The 14,874-nt window shown below is 36.3% G+C and overlaps 3 protein-coding genes across 12 annotated transcripts in view; 2 read left to right on the top strand and 1 right to left on the bottom strand.

The window, feature by feature from the left end:
- The window catches only part of LOC105452192 (tyrosine-protein phosphatase Lar), a 390,547-nt gene extending 385,562 nt beyond the window's left edge, over positions 1-4,985 (top strand). For all 5 annotated transcript variants that reach the window (XM_011693088.1, XM_011693089.1, XM_011693090.1 and 2 more), the window contains one exon: positions 54-4,985. In XM_011693088.1, coding sequence (XP_011691390.1) covers positions 54-122 — 69 coding nt within the window. In that variant the 3' untranslated portion in view covers positions 123-4,985. The remainder of the gene's footprint in view (positions 1-53) is intronic.
- A 124-nt stretch (positions 4,986-5,109) lies between these two features.
- Positions 5,110-7,384, bottom strand: LOC105452189 (uncharacterized Golgi apparatus membrane protein-like protein CG5021). Of its 5 annotated transcripts, none has more exons than XM_011693086.1 (6): positions 7,119-7,382; positions 7,036-7,057; positions 6,528-6,604; positions 6,206-6,440; positions 5,409-5,663; positions 5,110-5,327 (listed from the first exon to the last, which is right to left on the bottom strand). In XM_011693086.1, exons 3-6 carry the CDS (start codon positions 6,590-6,592, stop codon positions 5,262-5,264), a joined length of 621 nt encoding a protein of 206 aa, XP_011691388.1. In that variant the 5' UTR covers positions 6,593-6,604; positions 7,036-7,057; positions 7,119-7,382; the 3' UTR covers positions 5,110-5,261. The 5 variants fall into 5 exon arrangements, with proteins under 5 accessions (XP_011691388.1, XP_011691386.1, XP_011691384.1 ...); XM_011693084.1 differs by having other exon boundaries at positions 6,907-7,057; positions 7,119-7,381; XM_011693082.1 differs by lacking the exon at positions 7,036-7,057 and having other exon boundaries at positions 7,119-7,384.
- Positions 7,385-8,050: 666 nt separating this feature from the next.
- LOC105452188 (zinc transporter ZIP11) overlaps positions 8,051-14,874 on the top strand; it is a 32,939-nt gene continuing 26,115 nt past the window's right edge. The window contains exons 1-2 of one of the 2 annotated variants that reach the window (XM_011693081.1): positions 8,051-8,497; positions 13,197-13,446. In XM_011693081.1, the coding sequence (XP_011691383.1) occupies positions 8,390-8,497; positions 13,197-13,446 (358 nt within the window). In that variant the 5' untranslated portion in view covers positions 8,051-8,389. Of the gene's footprint in view, positions 8,498-13,196; positions 13,585-14,874 lie in introns of both variants that reach the window. The other variant, XM_011693080.1, reaches the window with a different exon arrangement.

The following is a 14,874-nucleotide window of genomic DNA, read 5'->3' as shown; positions in this document are numbered from 1 at the left end:
GCATGTAATCGTGATATTTTCTTTTTCATTTGCGATTCATTTTCTTGTCACAGGATCAATATCAGTTCTGCTATCGAGCCAGTTTGGAATATTTAGGATCCTTCGATCATTACGCCAACTGACAAGCCGACACTCGCGAGCAGAGGGATCTGTCGAGGGACAAGCGAGACCGGCAACGGGGCGAGAGAGATATCGAGAGAGCAAAAGTACGACGTGTCTAGTACAATAAAGTCGTATGACATACTCGTACCTTCCAAGGACAAATACAGTAGTAATGTCGATTACTAGTGTCGTGGGCAGTTAATATAGAGATAAAATGTTTAGTCAATGGTGTTGCAGTAAATGCAAATATGCCGGAAATTTTCACTTCTGACATATACAGCAAACGCTCGAAATCGTGCTGGGAAGCATTCGGTTTTAGGCTAATCTCTTTTTAGAAACTAGATTTGAAAGTTCCCTCGCCGTGACGCGAGTCAAAACTGCCGTTTTAGAAATACGTACAATACACGTGGTTGCACGGGCGATCGTGTCGTACGGTGTCACGTAGATACGTTCTTTCTTTTTTTTTTAAACACGAACGAAAAGAAGCGAACTTCTTAATTTCAAGGTGTTCTACCGCGACGAGGAATCAATCAGCCAAGTACGACGATGTAATCAAAATTACGAACCGTCATCGCGTAGAATTGTATTCGCGAATTAGTGAATTGGAACATATCCCACTGTCAAGTCGATTCATTCGCAAAAGCATTTTTTAAGGGTCTAGATAAATCTAATTTTAAGATAGACTGAAGATATATTACGACCATATCTCTCCCACTCGAAACATAGTGCATCTTCTGTGCATAGTATCTCTTACAAACTGAGACAATGAAGATCAAAACCTTTCCTATTTATTGAGGCTAAGTGTGCTTCCTTCAATAGCGAATTACATTAGGGGAACGAAATGGTCTCGATGTCGACATTCATGTTTGTGAGAGAAACAGGGTATCGGAATGCACGATCAATTGCAATGTGTGAAACGCACATCGTGAAAACGTGAGAACCTACCATTCACCGTACGTGGCGTATTCCACGAGTACTTACTAATGTAGAAAGAAAAATGGAATCGAGGAAAAAAAAAGAATCGAGTCAAGTAACTTTCTTTAGCCGTTACAAAATAAAGAAAGAGAGAGATGAAAATTTCCGCTCACAAGAAACAAAAAAAAATTGCCATACTGCCAAATTGACAATTATTAATGCTGTACTCACTATGAACAGTAGGGATCTTCTCATTATAATAATGTTAGATAGATTGTAAGAAATTGTTTTAAGGATAGATTAAGTGACGCCATTAGGGAAATGAGGATGAAAGAAGGACCCGAGTGAAAGAAGGATGAAAGGAAACGGTGCCTATTCAATGAAAGGTGTGCAAGTGAATTTGCGCACATTTCTATAAAAGAAGGAAAAAAAACTAATTTAAATAGAAGCACTGTATGTTGAATTCGTGTACTGTTCTCCCGAGCCCTCGATACCGTTATATGTACAAAGTTCCAACGTAGCTTCTACCTCGAATATTCCTAATTGCCTTTCAAATATATTGAAATAGATGGCCATATAAATTCAGTTGTCTTTGCATCGATTCATTGTTTTTCGGCTTACGAGTACCTTATATCAAAATCAAATTTACGCTGAGTATTCATATTACACATTAAATCATCGATATTTATAATATAAATATCGTTTCTTTTTCAAATGCCAGATCAATGCCAAGAACGCACAATGAAGAACATCGCTACACGATATATTTGTTACGGTGAAAATAAATCCGGCAAGTCTGTAAAATCTACGATAATTCTATAGAATCACTGGTTATGTATTGGCAAAATTAATAATATAATTGCATTTCCCTAAAATCAGTGATATGATCAAAATAAACGCATTAACCGCTTTGATTTTATTACCAATAAACATATTTAATTGGTACATTCGTCAACGTGACCAGTGATTTTACTGAATCATATATGATTTTATAAAGATGCCAATTAATCACTTTTACCGTGACATCCATTTTGTATAGTAATAACGACTTCGGATACATGTATTGCAATTTAAAGTTGCAAGCTCTCCAGTTTACGAGGACAATAATTGTGCGCTCGATTATACCTTCTTCGAAATCTTATATGATATACTGTTCGGTATAGCAAATGTCTTGTAGTTGACATTTTAGAAAATACCATTTAAAAAAAAAGTATACATGTACAATATAACGCGGACGTGAGTCATTTAAATAAAGTAATTTATCGATCATAAATCTTCTCTAGTTTTTGGCATTCTTTTGGCTGCAACGATTCTACTGTGAAATACTTCTGATATGTTGAAACTACACGAATTAATGCCACACGAAAATGCAATTCCACGATTTTATACGATTTTGCTCGATACTCCCTAACTTTACCGTTAGTTATTATGGTTCGAGGGTTAGGAACTGTGACTAAATGTACATAAATGCACCGTCTGTCATTAGCAACATTATATAAATATATACATATTATATATAAAAAATGATAAGTAATATATATATATACATAGATATATATATATATATATATCATAAGAGATACGAGTGTGCATAAAGACATGAAGATGTTTAAGAAGATATGGGTATTTTCCAAACTAACGTGTTAAGTTTTAACAGAAAAAAAAAAGTGTAATCTACTCAGTACGTTGTATCCACCTGTAATATTTAATTCTCTCAATATCTTTTATTTACCATTTTACACTTTTTTAAATATACTTTTTTTACGTGGTTTTTTAAATTATATTTATCGCGTTGTTTTAACGAATGTACTTCTAATATAACGGCAACGAGCAGAGTGTTCCTTTAATATGGATTGGATTTTGAAAAAAATTACTTATTAGTTTATGTTTTTTTTTTCTTTTGTTAACAAACTGAGGGCCATCTCATACAGCATTTAATATGATGTATTCTTTTGTGCTTGAAAAAGTACTTACTATTTTATTAATATTTATTTTATTAATATTGAAATGTATGTAATATTATATAAGTCATTACATCAAATTTTCACTGCCTGTTAAACCATTTACAACTATGGCATTTTTCATAATTTATAGTGTAATGTTAATAATTATAGTATACTACTCGTAATAATAATATAATAATGATAACGCTAGTTATAAAAATAATTCTACGATTTGCCTTATGTCTCAAAGTTCATTACATAACAGTAACACTTTAAATGGAACATTAATGACACATTTTAAGTTATCACGTTAAGTGTTTTTACAATGGCATCAGATCATTTATTACGACTTAATAATATTTGGCCTTCAGAATGTAACTATAAGTAGCTATTTATTTTAACGTGCAGCATTTTATTTTAAAGGAAATGTATATTTATACAATATTTTTTATATAATTATTTTTTTATAATTTTAATTTATCAGAAACATTACTTTAGCAAAATTCATTTATACTGCTCCTACTAAATGTTTTTGAGCAAATTAAGTTACGAATATCTTCGAACGGCAGGAAAGAATTTTTTAAGATTTTTTTTTTTGGTGCGCATAATTTCAAAGACTGTAATCGGTATTTAAACACTCACACTCTTCAAAATATTGTTATTGTTATACATGGTGTATGACTCGCTAATGTTTATTAGCTTACAATATACGACTGAACACAAAACTCAAAACGATATGTTTTAGAACATTAGGAATGGATGATATTTGGACAATTATAAGTTGTACATTGGAAAGTTTTGTCTGTAAATAACACTAACTTATTTTGAAATATTTTTATTCCATTATTGTGCAATTAATTAACATTTAAAGTTTACGAGGTTAAATTATTTTAATTGCAAATTTTGATGAAGTAGTTCTTGATATGGGAACACTTTCTTAAGAAGGAAATCAGTAGCTCTTAAACTTTAAAAGTCAAACGCCCTGTACACACACATTGTGGTTTTTATTATAATGTTCTTAAAAAGAGAAAAAGACTTTTGCTAAAAGTAACTTTCAAATCATTATTATAAGTATTCATCTGTAACAAATCATTAAGCGTTTCATCCCCATTAAATATTCTTCTTAGAATATTGTAAAGCGTGTTTAAGTTTTAATAGCATTAAACTTGGCAGAACTTTCGTGAGGAAACTTATAAATTTCGAAATTTCAATGTAATTATTATCAACACATGTACTTTGCCAACTTTCTTAATGGCTTCACGTTCAAAGTCCCAAGCTAAAATATGTTACGAAAAAAAAAAACGAGAAATTGAATTATTGTATAAATATACTACTAGTTATAAGTTGATATCGTTAATCTATACTCACTAAAATTTACTGCTACAAGGAAGTCCACAAAATATTCGTACATTTATATTGTAACGTAATAATTGTAATGTTACACTTAAGTTTTTTGTATATCATTCCTCGAAACTTTCATGTATGTTGTATTTTAGTACCGTAACCCTTGTTAGTCTTTATAATTTTTTTAACGATCTAAAATGTATAGCAAAACGACAATGTGGTTTGTTGTATTCTTCTTCTTGAAAACGTACACGACTCGCGCGTGTCTTCGGAGCAGTTTTGATAATATTAATAAAATACAATCGGCTGCTATAAGCTCCGTGCAATATAGCGAGTTTGTTATTGTGTATAAGACCGCCTCAAATTCATCTGTAGATGAATCAGTAAAGTGACCGCGGATGTCGCGGATCCGAAGAAGAATATGAATTTAAAGAATGCAAAGAATAAGTCAAATACTAAATATCGTTGAAAGAATGGGAAATTATTTTGTGATACTTTCTTGCCAGAAAGAATACAACAGGCTGAGGTAAAAAAAAAAAGAACATGATAAATGCAATGTTACTAATTAACAACTATACAAAAATAAATATTGTGTAATAGGAAGAGTCTGTTGACAAGAAAAAAAAATACCGTGTACATTATGTATTGCCTTGCGGCATTAATAAACTAGTACTAACATAAGAGATGTTTCTTATTTTAATAGAGGTATTCGCTTTAATCTTTCCATCTGTGGTGACGTCAAAAGAAAATAATAGGTTGGAGGCTGGATAAACAGACATTTTGCAAAATAATAATAATAATAATATAGAGCTTGAAGATTGATAACGATTTATTATATAATACTTAAAAGATACTGTCTAACGTTATATACAAACATTTGCAAATATTAAATTATTGTATGATATAAATTTTAAATGACACATGCACACATATATTAATATTTCGAAATTTATAAATCTATATTACATTAGTTGGTTGATTGGAATTATTCGTTGGTGGGCTCCTCGTCATTATTGAAGTAACCTGTAGCAAAATGAAATTTAAGTGAGAATGACACCTAAGTATAAGAAAAAAAATATATTATTTGATCTCGTAAAAATGTACATTTTGCAACACTTGTTTCCTGATGAAATCACTTGTGGCCGCTGAAATGTTTTGATCATTTCCCATTTTACATTTTATATAGCCGTATAGGTTCGCGCCATTTAAAACTATGGCAATGCAAACGAGCAAGAGCCATTTGAATTTAAAGCCAAATAACGCTGCGATGAATAGTATTGACCAAAAGAGTGGACACACGATCAGGGCAAACCAAAAGATTCGCGCCTCTGTTGCATTAATGCGGTTCTGTTGTGCACCCTGAAACACAGGGCACATAGCAGACGTTGGACTTACAGGACATATTAAATTTACTTAAATAATCTAAATCACATTTAAGCTAAATACTTTAGAGCTACGTATTTTATAAATAACCACAATAATCAGCAGCTGGAAAGGAACATTTGTTAGGTAAATGCCTATTTATAATCTAAATAATGCATACAAGTAGTTTTAGAAAGTGCCAAGGGCATAAAAATATATAACAGCTGGTAAACCTTGAACTACTCAATTCAATTAAATCAGTGTTTGCTGGAACGTGACAAATGAAAAAATACACTCGATAATTGAAAGCTACACTTGAAACGTAATCTATGGAAGTGGAACTTATGTGATATAAAATTGTGATAACATGACATAAGCTTTCATATATCATTTAGATACAGAATCGAACAATTTCCTTGTCACAATGTCAAAAGAGGTGCAAAAGGGGCGCTTTCTCATTAATCAGAGGCTTGTCATTATATCAAACGTATGACGACATAAATCAAACTATACATAAAAATGTATATAATAAAGCGAACCTTTTTAGATTCGAACACCCAGTGGCTTTTGCCATCGTCATCCACATAATTCCACCATCTAAGGCCGACCATTAATCTTCCCGTAATATTTTTAACCGTCCAAAAATCCATTGACAAAAGTAGGACCACTGTTACAAAGCTCGCTATGAAACTATTGGAAAACAAACCGCAAAGCAAATAAACTATTATAGCCGCTATCCTGAAGGCCAAGTGAAACAGCGTAACGTACGGGTGTCTAGAATTACAAGAACAGATATTTCATCTTACAAAAGGTACGGCCCACTTCCACTTAAAAGTTAGGTATTGTCTTCATTATTTGTACTTAAGCTTGTTGGAATTCTGAGCGGCCTCCTCCTCCTCTCCGAAAGCGATCGTGTCGTCATCCATCAGTAGAGGTACCTGTGAACGAGATCGCGGAACATTCGGTAAAAGGGATCGAGAAAGGGAGTATCGAGCATGCGGCTTATCTACATGCATTTATCATGCATGCTATTTGCATTTTGTTATGACGTGGATGAATAAACTCAAAGAGTAACCTGCAGCGTAACTTATTTGCTTGCTCAAATAAAGTAAAATGAAATATTAAAAAAAAAAAAGAGAACGAGACACGAAGTCGAACCCCGAGAAACATTCGCTTCCGCAAAGGGCGTGTTTACTGGTGTTACGAACCCTTCCCCCTCGGTGTACGCTAGTATACGTACGGAAATGCGCAAGCGAATGTCAAGAGTGACGACCTTCCACCGACTATCGCCGACTTAGAACTATTTACTCTCGGTCCCTCCGTAACGAAATGACACTTATATTTCGCTTCTACAGAGACAATCGGATACCTCGGGGGGTTAGGCACTACGACTAAAAAAAAAACATGTGGCGTCAGTATGCGGTCGAGGGGATCGCGGCGTTGTGCACCTACCGTTGCGGACGCCATGTTAGCAGCACGTTGACGTTCCGTCGTCGCGTCGTCTGCTGGGGCTCGGAGCAGCTCGGAGCACTCCGGAAGTTGGTGGCCTCCTCGAAGTGAACGACGCGGCGGCGCGGTCTCGGTCTCGGTCCCGTTGCGCAAAAATCGCGCGCCTGTTCGATATCTCGAAACGACGCTCGCGTTCCGGGCGTTTCACCGTCACATACCCCGATCAAGGCGAGCGCCTTGACATCGTTAATAAACCGGCAGGAAACAAAACCTCGCGGAACCTTGAGACGAAACGAAAGTCGCGCGCGACTAGTCGCTCGCGCTCGCGCGAGGACTCAGACGGCGGCGGCGATTGGTCGAGCGCCGGGAGGCGCCTCATTGGTCGCGCCCAAGTCTCTCTCGCCACGCGCTAGGGGCGCGCGCGTCGCGTTTCATGCACACCGTGGCGGCCAATCGTTGGAAGATATTAGAATCCAACTCGATTATTTAATCCACTTATTCCTCGATTGAATCTCAATTTAAATTCAAAACTGGCCTTGAATTGGCCATTAAGCACAACTCGTGGTAAATTATTTTCTAAATCATTATTTTTCCAATCACATTTAATCTACAATTATTTTAACCTTTCAATTTCATTCGAGACGCGGTCAAAAGTCGAATTTTAAATCAACTATGATCGATCGTGTAGATATAAGACGCGGCTGCTTCGAGCTCGGGGCAACCTGGCGATGCGGTGTTGGCTATGACGTGTGTACAAAATGCGTGCGTGCGCGCTACGTAAATACCGCGGCCCACGCGCGTCTGAAGATATTCGGAAGTCGCGATTGATGGTACCTACGCGGGGCGGCGGGGACTACGACGGGCGACGGGGTATATCTATATCGCCGTAACATGCGCACGTCGCGCGCGGCCGAACGACGCGACGTTGTTGGCGGTAGTAGGAACGGGGAAGCGCGGCGCGGTGGCGACGTGGTAGTGGGCTCGGGCTTCGACGCTCGTGCGTTGGTGGTGCGCGCGCGGTGGTTGAGATAAGCAGCGCGGGGGACTGAGTGTGCGACAACGTAGATCGGCGTCGGAGAGATCTCGCGCCCCGTTCCGGCTCTCGCGTTTACTCGCGTTCGCATTCGTACACCTACCGCCCGCTCGCTCCCGCGGTCCTCGCCGATCCGCTCGGCACACACGTACGGCAGTTCGCCGCGGGACACGGTCGACCGGGTTCGGCTGGTCTCTCTCTTTATCTCTCTCGCCCGATGTGACACGGAGGAGGTTCCGCGATGCTCAAGGATCATTCACCGATCGTCCAGGCGCTCCTCGGGACCCTGTTCACGTGGGCCCTCACCGCAGCCGGCGCCGCGCTCGTCGTCGTCATTCGGGGGAAACAAGTGAGTAAAAACCGTGCGGAGGATCCCTCCGGACGATCGCGCCCCGTTCGACGCTCCCTATGTCATTGAAATGTCATACGCGTCGCGCCCGAACTCCTGGCCCGTCGCCCAGGGCGACTTAACCTCACCGGCGCGTCCGCCCGTGCGCGAAACTCGCAACTTCGAGGCGAGCGTCGGACAATAACACAATTAATAATATTCTATAGTGCTCTCAACTGCACATCGTACACTCCTCCTGTGATAAACGCGCCTCCTTCAGCTGCACCTTCTGCACCTTTATTTTCATCTCCATCTGTACGATGTTAATTGTTTTAAAGTTGTTTTCTAGTAAATATGAAGAGAAGTGTAAAATTAATAAACACATTTACTTAATTTGTCTTCTCTATTCCTGCGTCGGAAATAAATTTTAATTCTTTTATTTACAAATGTAAACATTTTTTTTATTTACAAAATGTAAAAAAGTTGAAAAGACGCACGTCTACTGGGCAATATGATCAAGACCAATTGCTGTCGGTTCAGTTCAATTTTCGTTATTTCATAGAACAGAAAAACATTCATTATATTCTCATTTTGTAATTTGTTTTGTCACAACTCAGGTAGAACAAAAAAAAGGTAGAACATAGAAACAAATAACGTCACAATGACGTCAACCCTTACATTATTTATGACTTATAAATGATAAGTAAAGCCATAACTACATCCTTATAACAATCATATGATATCATTATGACTTTTGTGTTCTTGGAAATAAACACGTGTTACCAATCACATTCTTCTCCTCTGTTTGTAAATTCCTCGTACAAACACCCTTTAATCAATAACATGCAGAAAATGTGTGACATTTAAAAGTGACAGTGGTACCATTTCAATGGTAGCACAGCTGCAATTCGATATTTTCTGACGCACGCAAATTTTCAAACTTCGACCGTCGACGGCGGTCCTCGAAGGACAAACGTAGTAGAAAACTTCGGTCATTTACATAAGCGGGACTATTCCGGCGTGATTCTTCGTCGCATTTAAATTTAGACTCGCTGCTACTTCGATGAAATCGCCGCCGACGACGCGCGATTGGCGGGTCGGCGTAATCCGCCGCTTCCTTCGATGGGATTTAATTCGCGCGCGCGTACGAGTTGAATATATATCGTCGGAGAGAGTCGCAACTCGTCGTAATACTGCGGTGTATCGCGCGCTTTCACGTTCCCGTCCAGACGCGGATTACGCGCGGCCTTCTCGCGATCCATATGATTGGAAAAGTCGCGCAAATGACGATACAAGGGATTAAGAAAAAAAAAAAGACGAGAAACCATAACACCGCGTTCCGCCTGTTGGATGTTAAATTTTGCGCGTAACCGGTCTGAGCCGGGTCTACGCAACGCGCGGCAAACTTCGATACAAATACCATGTATACGAATTCCCGTTTATCAGGCTAATCGCTGCGTTCTGTTACGCGCTGCAAAAGCTACTGTAGAATTCTTAATTTACTACACTGGGAGAAAAAAAATGTATAAAATCAAAAAAATATTTCTTGATTATACACGGCAATCACGGGCTGTCGAACAATTTTTTGTTAATTTAACAAAATAATTGCTTTATAAAAACATCATGTTAATGTTGTTGATGTATGTTTAATTTAAAAACATTAATAATTGAACTAAGGAAAATATGTTAAAAACGAATTTAGTAACATTAATAACTTCTTTTTCAGTGTAATATTCTCAAAATTTATTCGAGACGATTCTCTAAAAATTTAATGCCTTATAGTATTATATTCTTAATATAATATTGGATCTTTTATTACGCTATTCACGCGTGTTAAGCTTATAGGAAATAATTTCTTTATCTCTTCACGAAAATCGTCTGATAAGACTTACTTATCTATCTATTCTTATTGTTTTTTTTTTTTCAATTGTTGATTCTTACTCAAATCTAATCTCTCGTTTTAGAAATTTTGGATGGAAATTCTATAGAAATTTTTCTTTCGAGACCGAATCGATATTTACTTTTAATATTAGGACATCTCATATTATTTGATCATGATTGTTTTAACAAAGAACTGTTTATTAAGCGAAGATCCGTCTTTAAGCTCAGGCTTAGAACGGATTTTCGATTCATTGTCCGTGCACTTCACTAATCTTGCCTGTATTATAATCGTCTGAATAAAGTTTGGTCACAAGAGGACAGTATTTTATCTTTCTCAATATGTTGAAGTATTACATTGCATCTCGTATAGTTTACCTTCGAACGTTGGGTCGGTGGCCTTCGATAACCTCACTTTTATTATTTCGCCATGCGCGGCTTAGGAATTTTATTCAGAATTTTGCGAGGTCGCATTAATAGTCCGCATGTGCGAATTGCGAAAACTTAAGTACGTTATACAGTTACACCTTGACAATTTGGTAGCAAATTTCTGCGCATTGGGTATTTTCCTCAAAGTAAGTATTTAACGCGGCGTGTTAAATACTTTGCGAAAAATATCCAATACGCAGAAATTTACTACCAAGTTATCAAGATAATTATGACGTAAATTACTTACGCAATTCGCACGTGTGAACTGTTAAATATATAAACTTTAGTCTACCTAATTTAAATTGAAAGAAATCTATTTTCGATGAAAATATTACTGGAAGAGCTTAATTTAAAAAAGTTGAATGGAAAAATCTTGCGAATTCAAGTTAAAGTTTGATTTTAATATCGTAGCGCCATTATTAATATCTTCACGCCATTGCGCGAAAGTTGATAGTCGCGTCGTTAGTTTATTTAATTTATTTTTTAAATCAATGCATTTTGTACTATCTTTTCCTTGTTCTGCAATCTAGATAGTGGATGATAGCGAAATAGATATAATTTTTCTGTCGCGATATCACGTCAATGGCTGATATTGATTTATAATTTTCACAGAAATGGCAACTAGTATTCAATATCCTCCTTTTCAGTAAATATCACACTACATTATCAACGGTATGATAAATCTCGTTTCTAATTTAACGGAATGTATTAGCACTGGGTGAACAGGCTACGATAAGATTGCAAATTTACATTGTCAAGTAGGCATAAGTCGCGGTATTAAAGTGGGAAAATAACTGCGTAGCGTGCATGCAAAAAGAATGAATGAAATCCTATATTACATCGATTGTCAAGGTTTGATTTTCTGAACTATAATAAATTGAGTTAAGGTCAATACGAGTTCGCCTGTGTGCGAACACAGATGTTCGTGCAGTGCCGCAATTATTAAACATCTGCGTTTGCATGCAGACTCGCTTGCTGGCCTTAATTTCATTTGTTATAGTTTTCTAATAAATGAGCGAATTATCTTCTTATTTGCCTATGGGCCTCATCATTTCCGAAAATGATGAGACCACCATTATATCATTTTAATTTTTTGATATATGCGATGCAATATATGATGCAATAAATTAACGCGCTTGTACTAACTAATTGTTATATGAAATTCGCGAAAATAACAAACAGATAATTGTTTATGATGTATAAGTTTCATATTTTAAATTACAAAAAATTGTGCAAGCATATAATCCACATAGATTGCTTTTATAATTTGCACGTGCCGAATTTCAATCGTAAATATATACAAGTATTAGTCTAACTTATACCCGTACATCGGGACTAGTAATAAGTTAGATTATATTACGTAGCTCACAAAATAGATCTATTAATTACGTATCCATTATTTCCCATATATATATACAAGAAATTTGAATAAAAAAGTCTTTTTTTTACTTAATACGAAAAATTCGTATTTTTCTGTGCTGTGAGATAAATATTCTGGAAGGGATTATATTTTGAAACATTTTTTTGTCAATGTTTGGCAAGATCTTGATGTTACATTTGCTTTAAGGATTATCTAATTGCTATCATAAATTTTGGATCAATTCGAGAGATTAGACCTTGACACTGCCGATCTTATATCCGCGTTTCGCGCACTGATATACGAGATAAGGTATGAAGTTGCTCATGAAATATTGACATATGCACGTTTTTTTATATTCTCTTAATAACTCTAATGTGTGTGTGTGTGTGTGTGTGTGTCCCATGTAAACACCTGCCGCACCCCTGATGTCTCGACGGAAGCAAAATCAGAGTTGTAGATTACCTTGAGTTTGGCAAGGCCAAAAAAGCAAATATACACGCGATTTCAAGAGAAATCTAGATTATTGCTATAATTGTCAATCAACGTTATTTTTATTTCAAGGCTCACAATACCGATTCCAGATATATATTTCGAAAAAGTAGCATACACTTTTAAATACTAAATACGAAAAGCAGGGAATAAAAATATTATGATAAATCATACTAATTAAGATCTAAACACGCAATTCTAGAGAGATAATTTTAGAGTAGATATATTATAATTTATTTATTATTTTGTTTTCTTAAAAAAATTAAAATTCTTATTAAGTGATTAATTAAATTGCTTTATGGCACACTAATATAAAATTTTTTATCAACAACTAAATTTATAAAACAATGTTCTGAAAATTCAAGAACAATAAAAATTGCAGAAGAGAGGAAAATGTCGAATGTGCCGTTCCAGATTTAGATCTGACAGCTTATTGGCAGAATCGCACGGATTAAAAGTAAATGACAAGAGATCAGGTTCATCCCCTTTCCCTCAGTCCCTTCACCCAAATTTTCGAGTACGGGAGCCGCCTCATGTGTCTATAATGATTCGTTTCCGTTTCAGCGCAAGCTGCTCGATGTCAGCCTGGGGTTCGCCGCCGGCGTGATGGTGGCCGCGAGTTACTGGTCGTTGCTGGAGCCGGCGATCGAAATGGCAACCGAGAGCAAGATATACGGAGCGGAGGGCGAGTACGCGTTCGTGCCGGTCGCAGTTGGCTTTCTCGTCGGCGCGGCGTTCGTATACGGGACGGACGTGTTGATATCCACCCTCGGCATTCAGTCCCCCAATGTGCTTTTAGCTATGCAATCAGTCGGTACGAAACAAAGACGCAAGATCATTGCGAAACTAAAGAGTGACGAGGACTTAGACGATGATTATGATCCGTTGTTTAACGACGTACAGATAGCCGGCGGAAAAATGTACGCGCGCGTCGAGTCGACCGCTATCGAGGGTATCTCATTTTCTTCTCGTAAAATCGCAGTTTTTTTTGTTCTATCTCTCTCTTTATGTAGGCTTGGAAAATGGGATCAGTTCGTGATGACACGTATAATATAATGTACATATATATACATATATCTTTGTGTATATGTATATGAACGTCCATGTACACTCGCCCCTCTTTGCTTTATCGCAGATATACCTGATTCTTATTCAGGAATAAGCATTCTCTCAAATTGTTACTCTCATGAAAATTGTCATACATCGGTCTGTTCTTACACAATCAGCATAAGTTACAATCTTTGCATGTAGCATGATCAAAAATGCTTCCAGAAAAAGTAATAGTATGGAAAAAATGCTTGATGAAGACCATGGTATAAACAAATATTTACAATTTTAATCTGGCCTCTAATCTCTCTTATTCTCTTTCTTCTTCTTTTTCTGATTCATGGGTGCAAAATACTATACAAGGGCTAAATTTAAAAATTTATTATTTTGTTTTCTTAAAAGATTAAAATTCTTATTAAATGATTGATTAAATTATTATATAACATCCTGATGTAAAATTTCTTAATAACTAAATTTATTGTATTATTATTGTATAATATTGTATTATTAATACTAATTTATGTAGAGATCATTGCTTATTCCAATTAAATATAGTGTTTGCATAAATTAATATAGTATATGTTTTCCATATAAGAAGTGACGTCCGCTAGAAATCTGAATAGTTGATTCATAATTACTCTAAAAGTACCCCTAGCTTTGTATTAGCATATGCATGATATCTCGTAGTGAATGTGGAACTGATACACACAGGTTCAATATAATTTAAATTTATAAATAAAAATGTCCGATCCAATCCAATTAAACAAACAGTTAAACTGAAACTATAAACCCCCATCGAGAGTGATATGTGATTAAAAATGAAACGACGAAAACAGTCCTAAAAATACTCAATTTAAACTTATTAATTAATACAAAGTGCACGCCCGCGTAAAACACAACCTAATAATATATATTTTAATAAAACAAAACAAAACCAATAAAAAAAATAAACATTTTGGATCTGTGTGGAAAGTTCTACAGAGCTTGAAAAAACTGATCTTATTAATCCTGCCTAAACAAATCCAACTGCAATGAATTTAATCGAAATATTATGTGCGTGAAGAATTCCCTTCTCTCTCAAAATCCTTCATCTTATACAAATCGCATTTGCATGAAGTGACCCTGTGCTCGTGGCTCAGTTTTCCGAAAGTTTCCGACGGCAGTGGTGCGGTTGTTAAATGTTATTGCGAATGTT

The sequence above is a fragment of the Wasmannia auropunctata genome, unplaced genomic scaffold, assembly GCF_000956235.1.
Source record: "Wasmannia auropunctata unplaced genomic scaffold, wasmannia.A_1.0 LD336036.1, whole genome shotgun sequence".
NCBI lineage: Eukaryota > Metazoa > Arthropoda > Insecta > Hymenoptera > Formicidae > Wasmannia > Wasmannia auropunctata.
The sequence above is the reverse complement of the archived record's forward strand: the minus strand, read 5'-3'. Positions and strand labels throughout refer to the sequence as shown.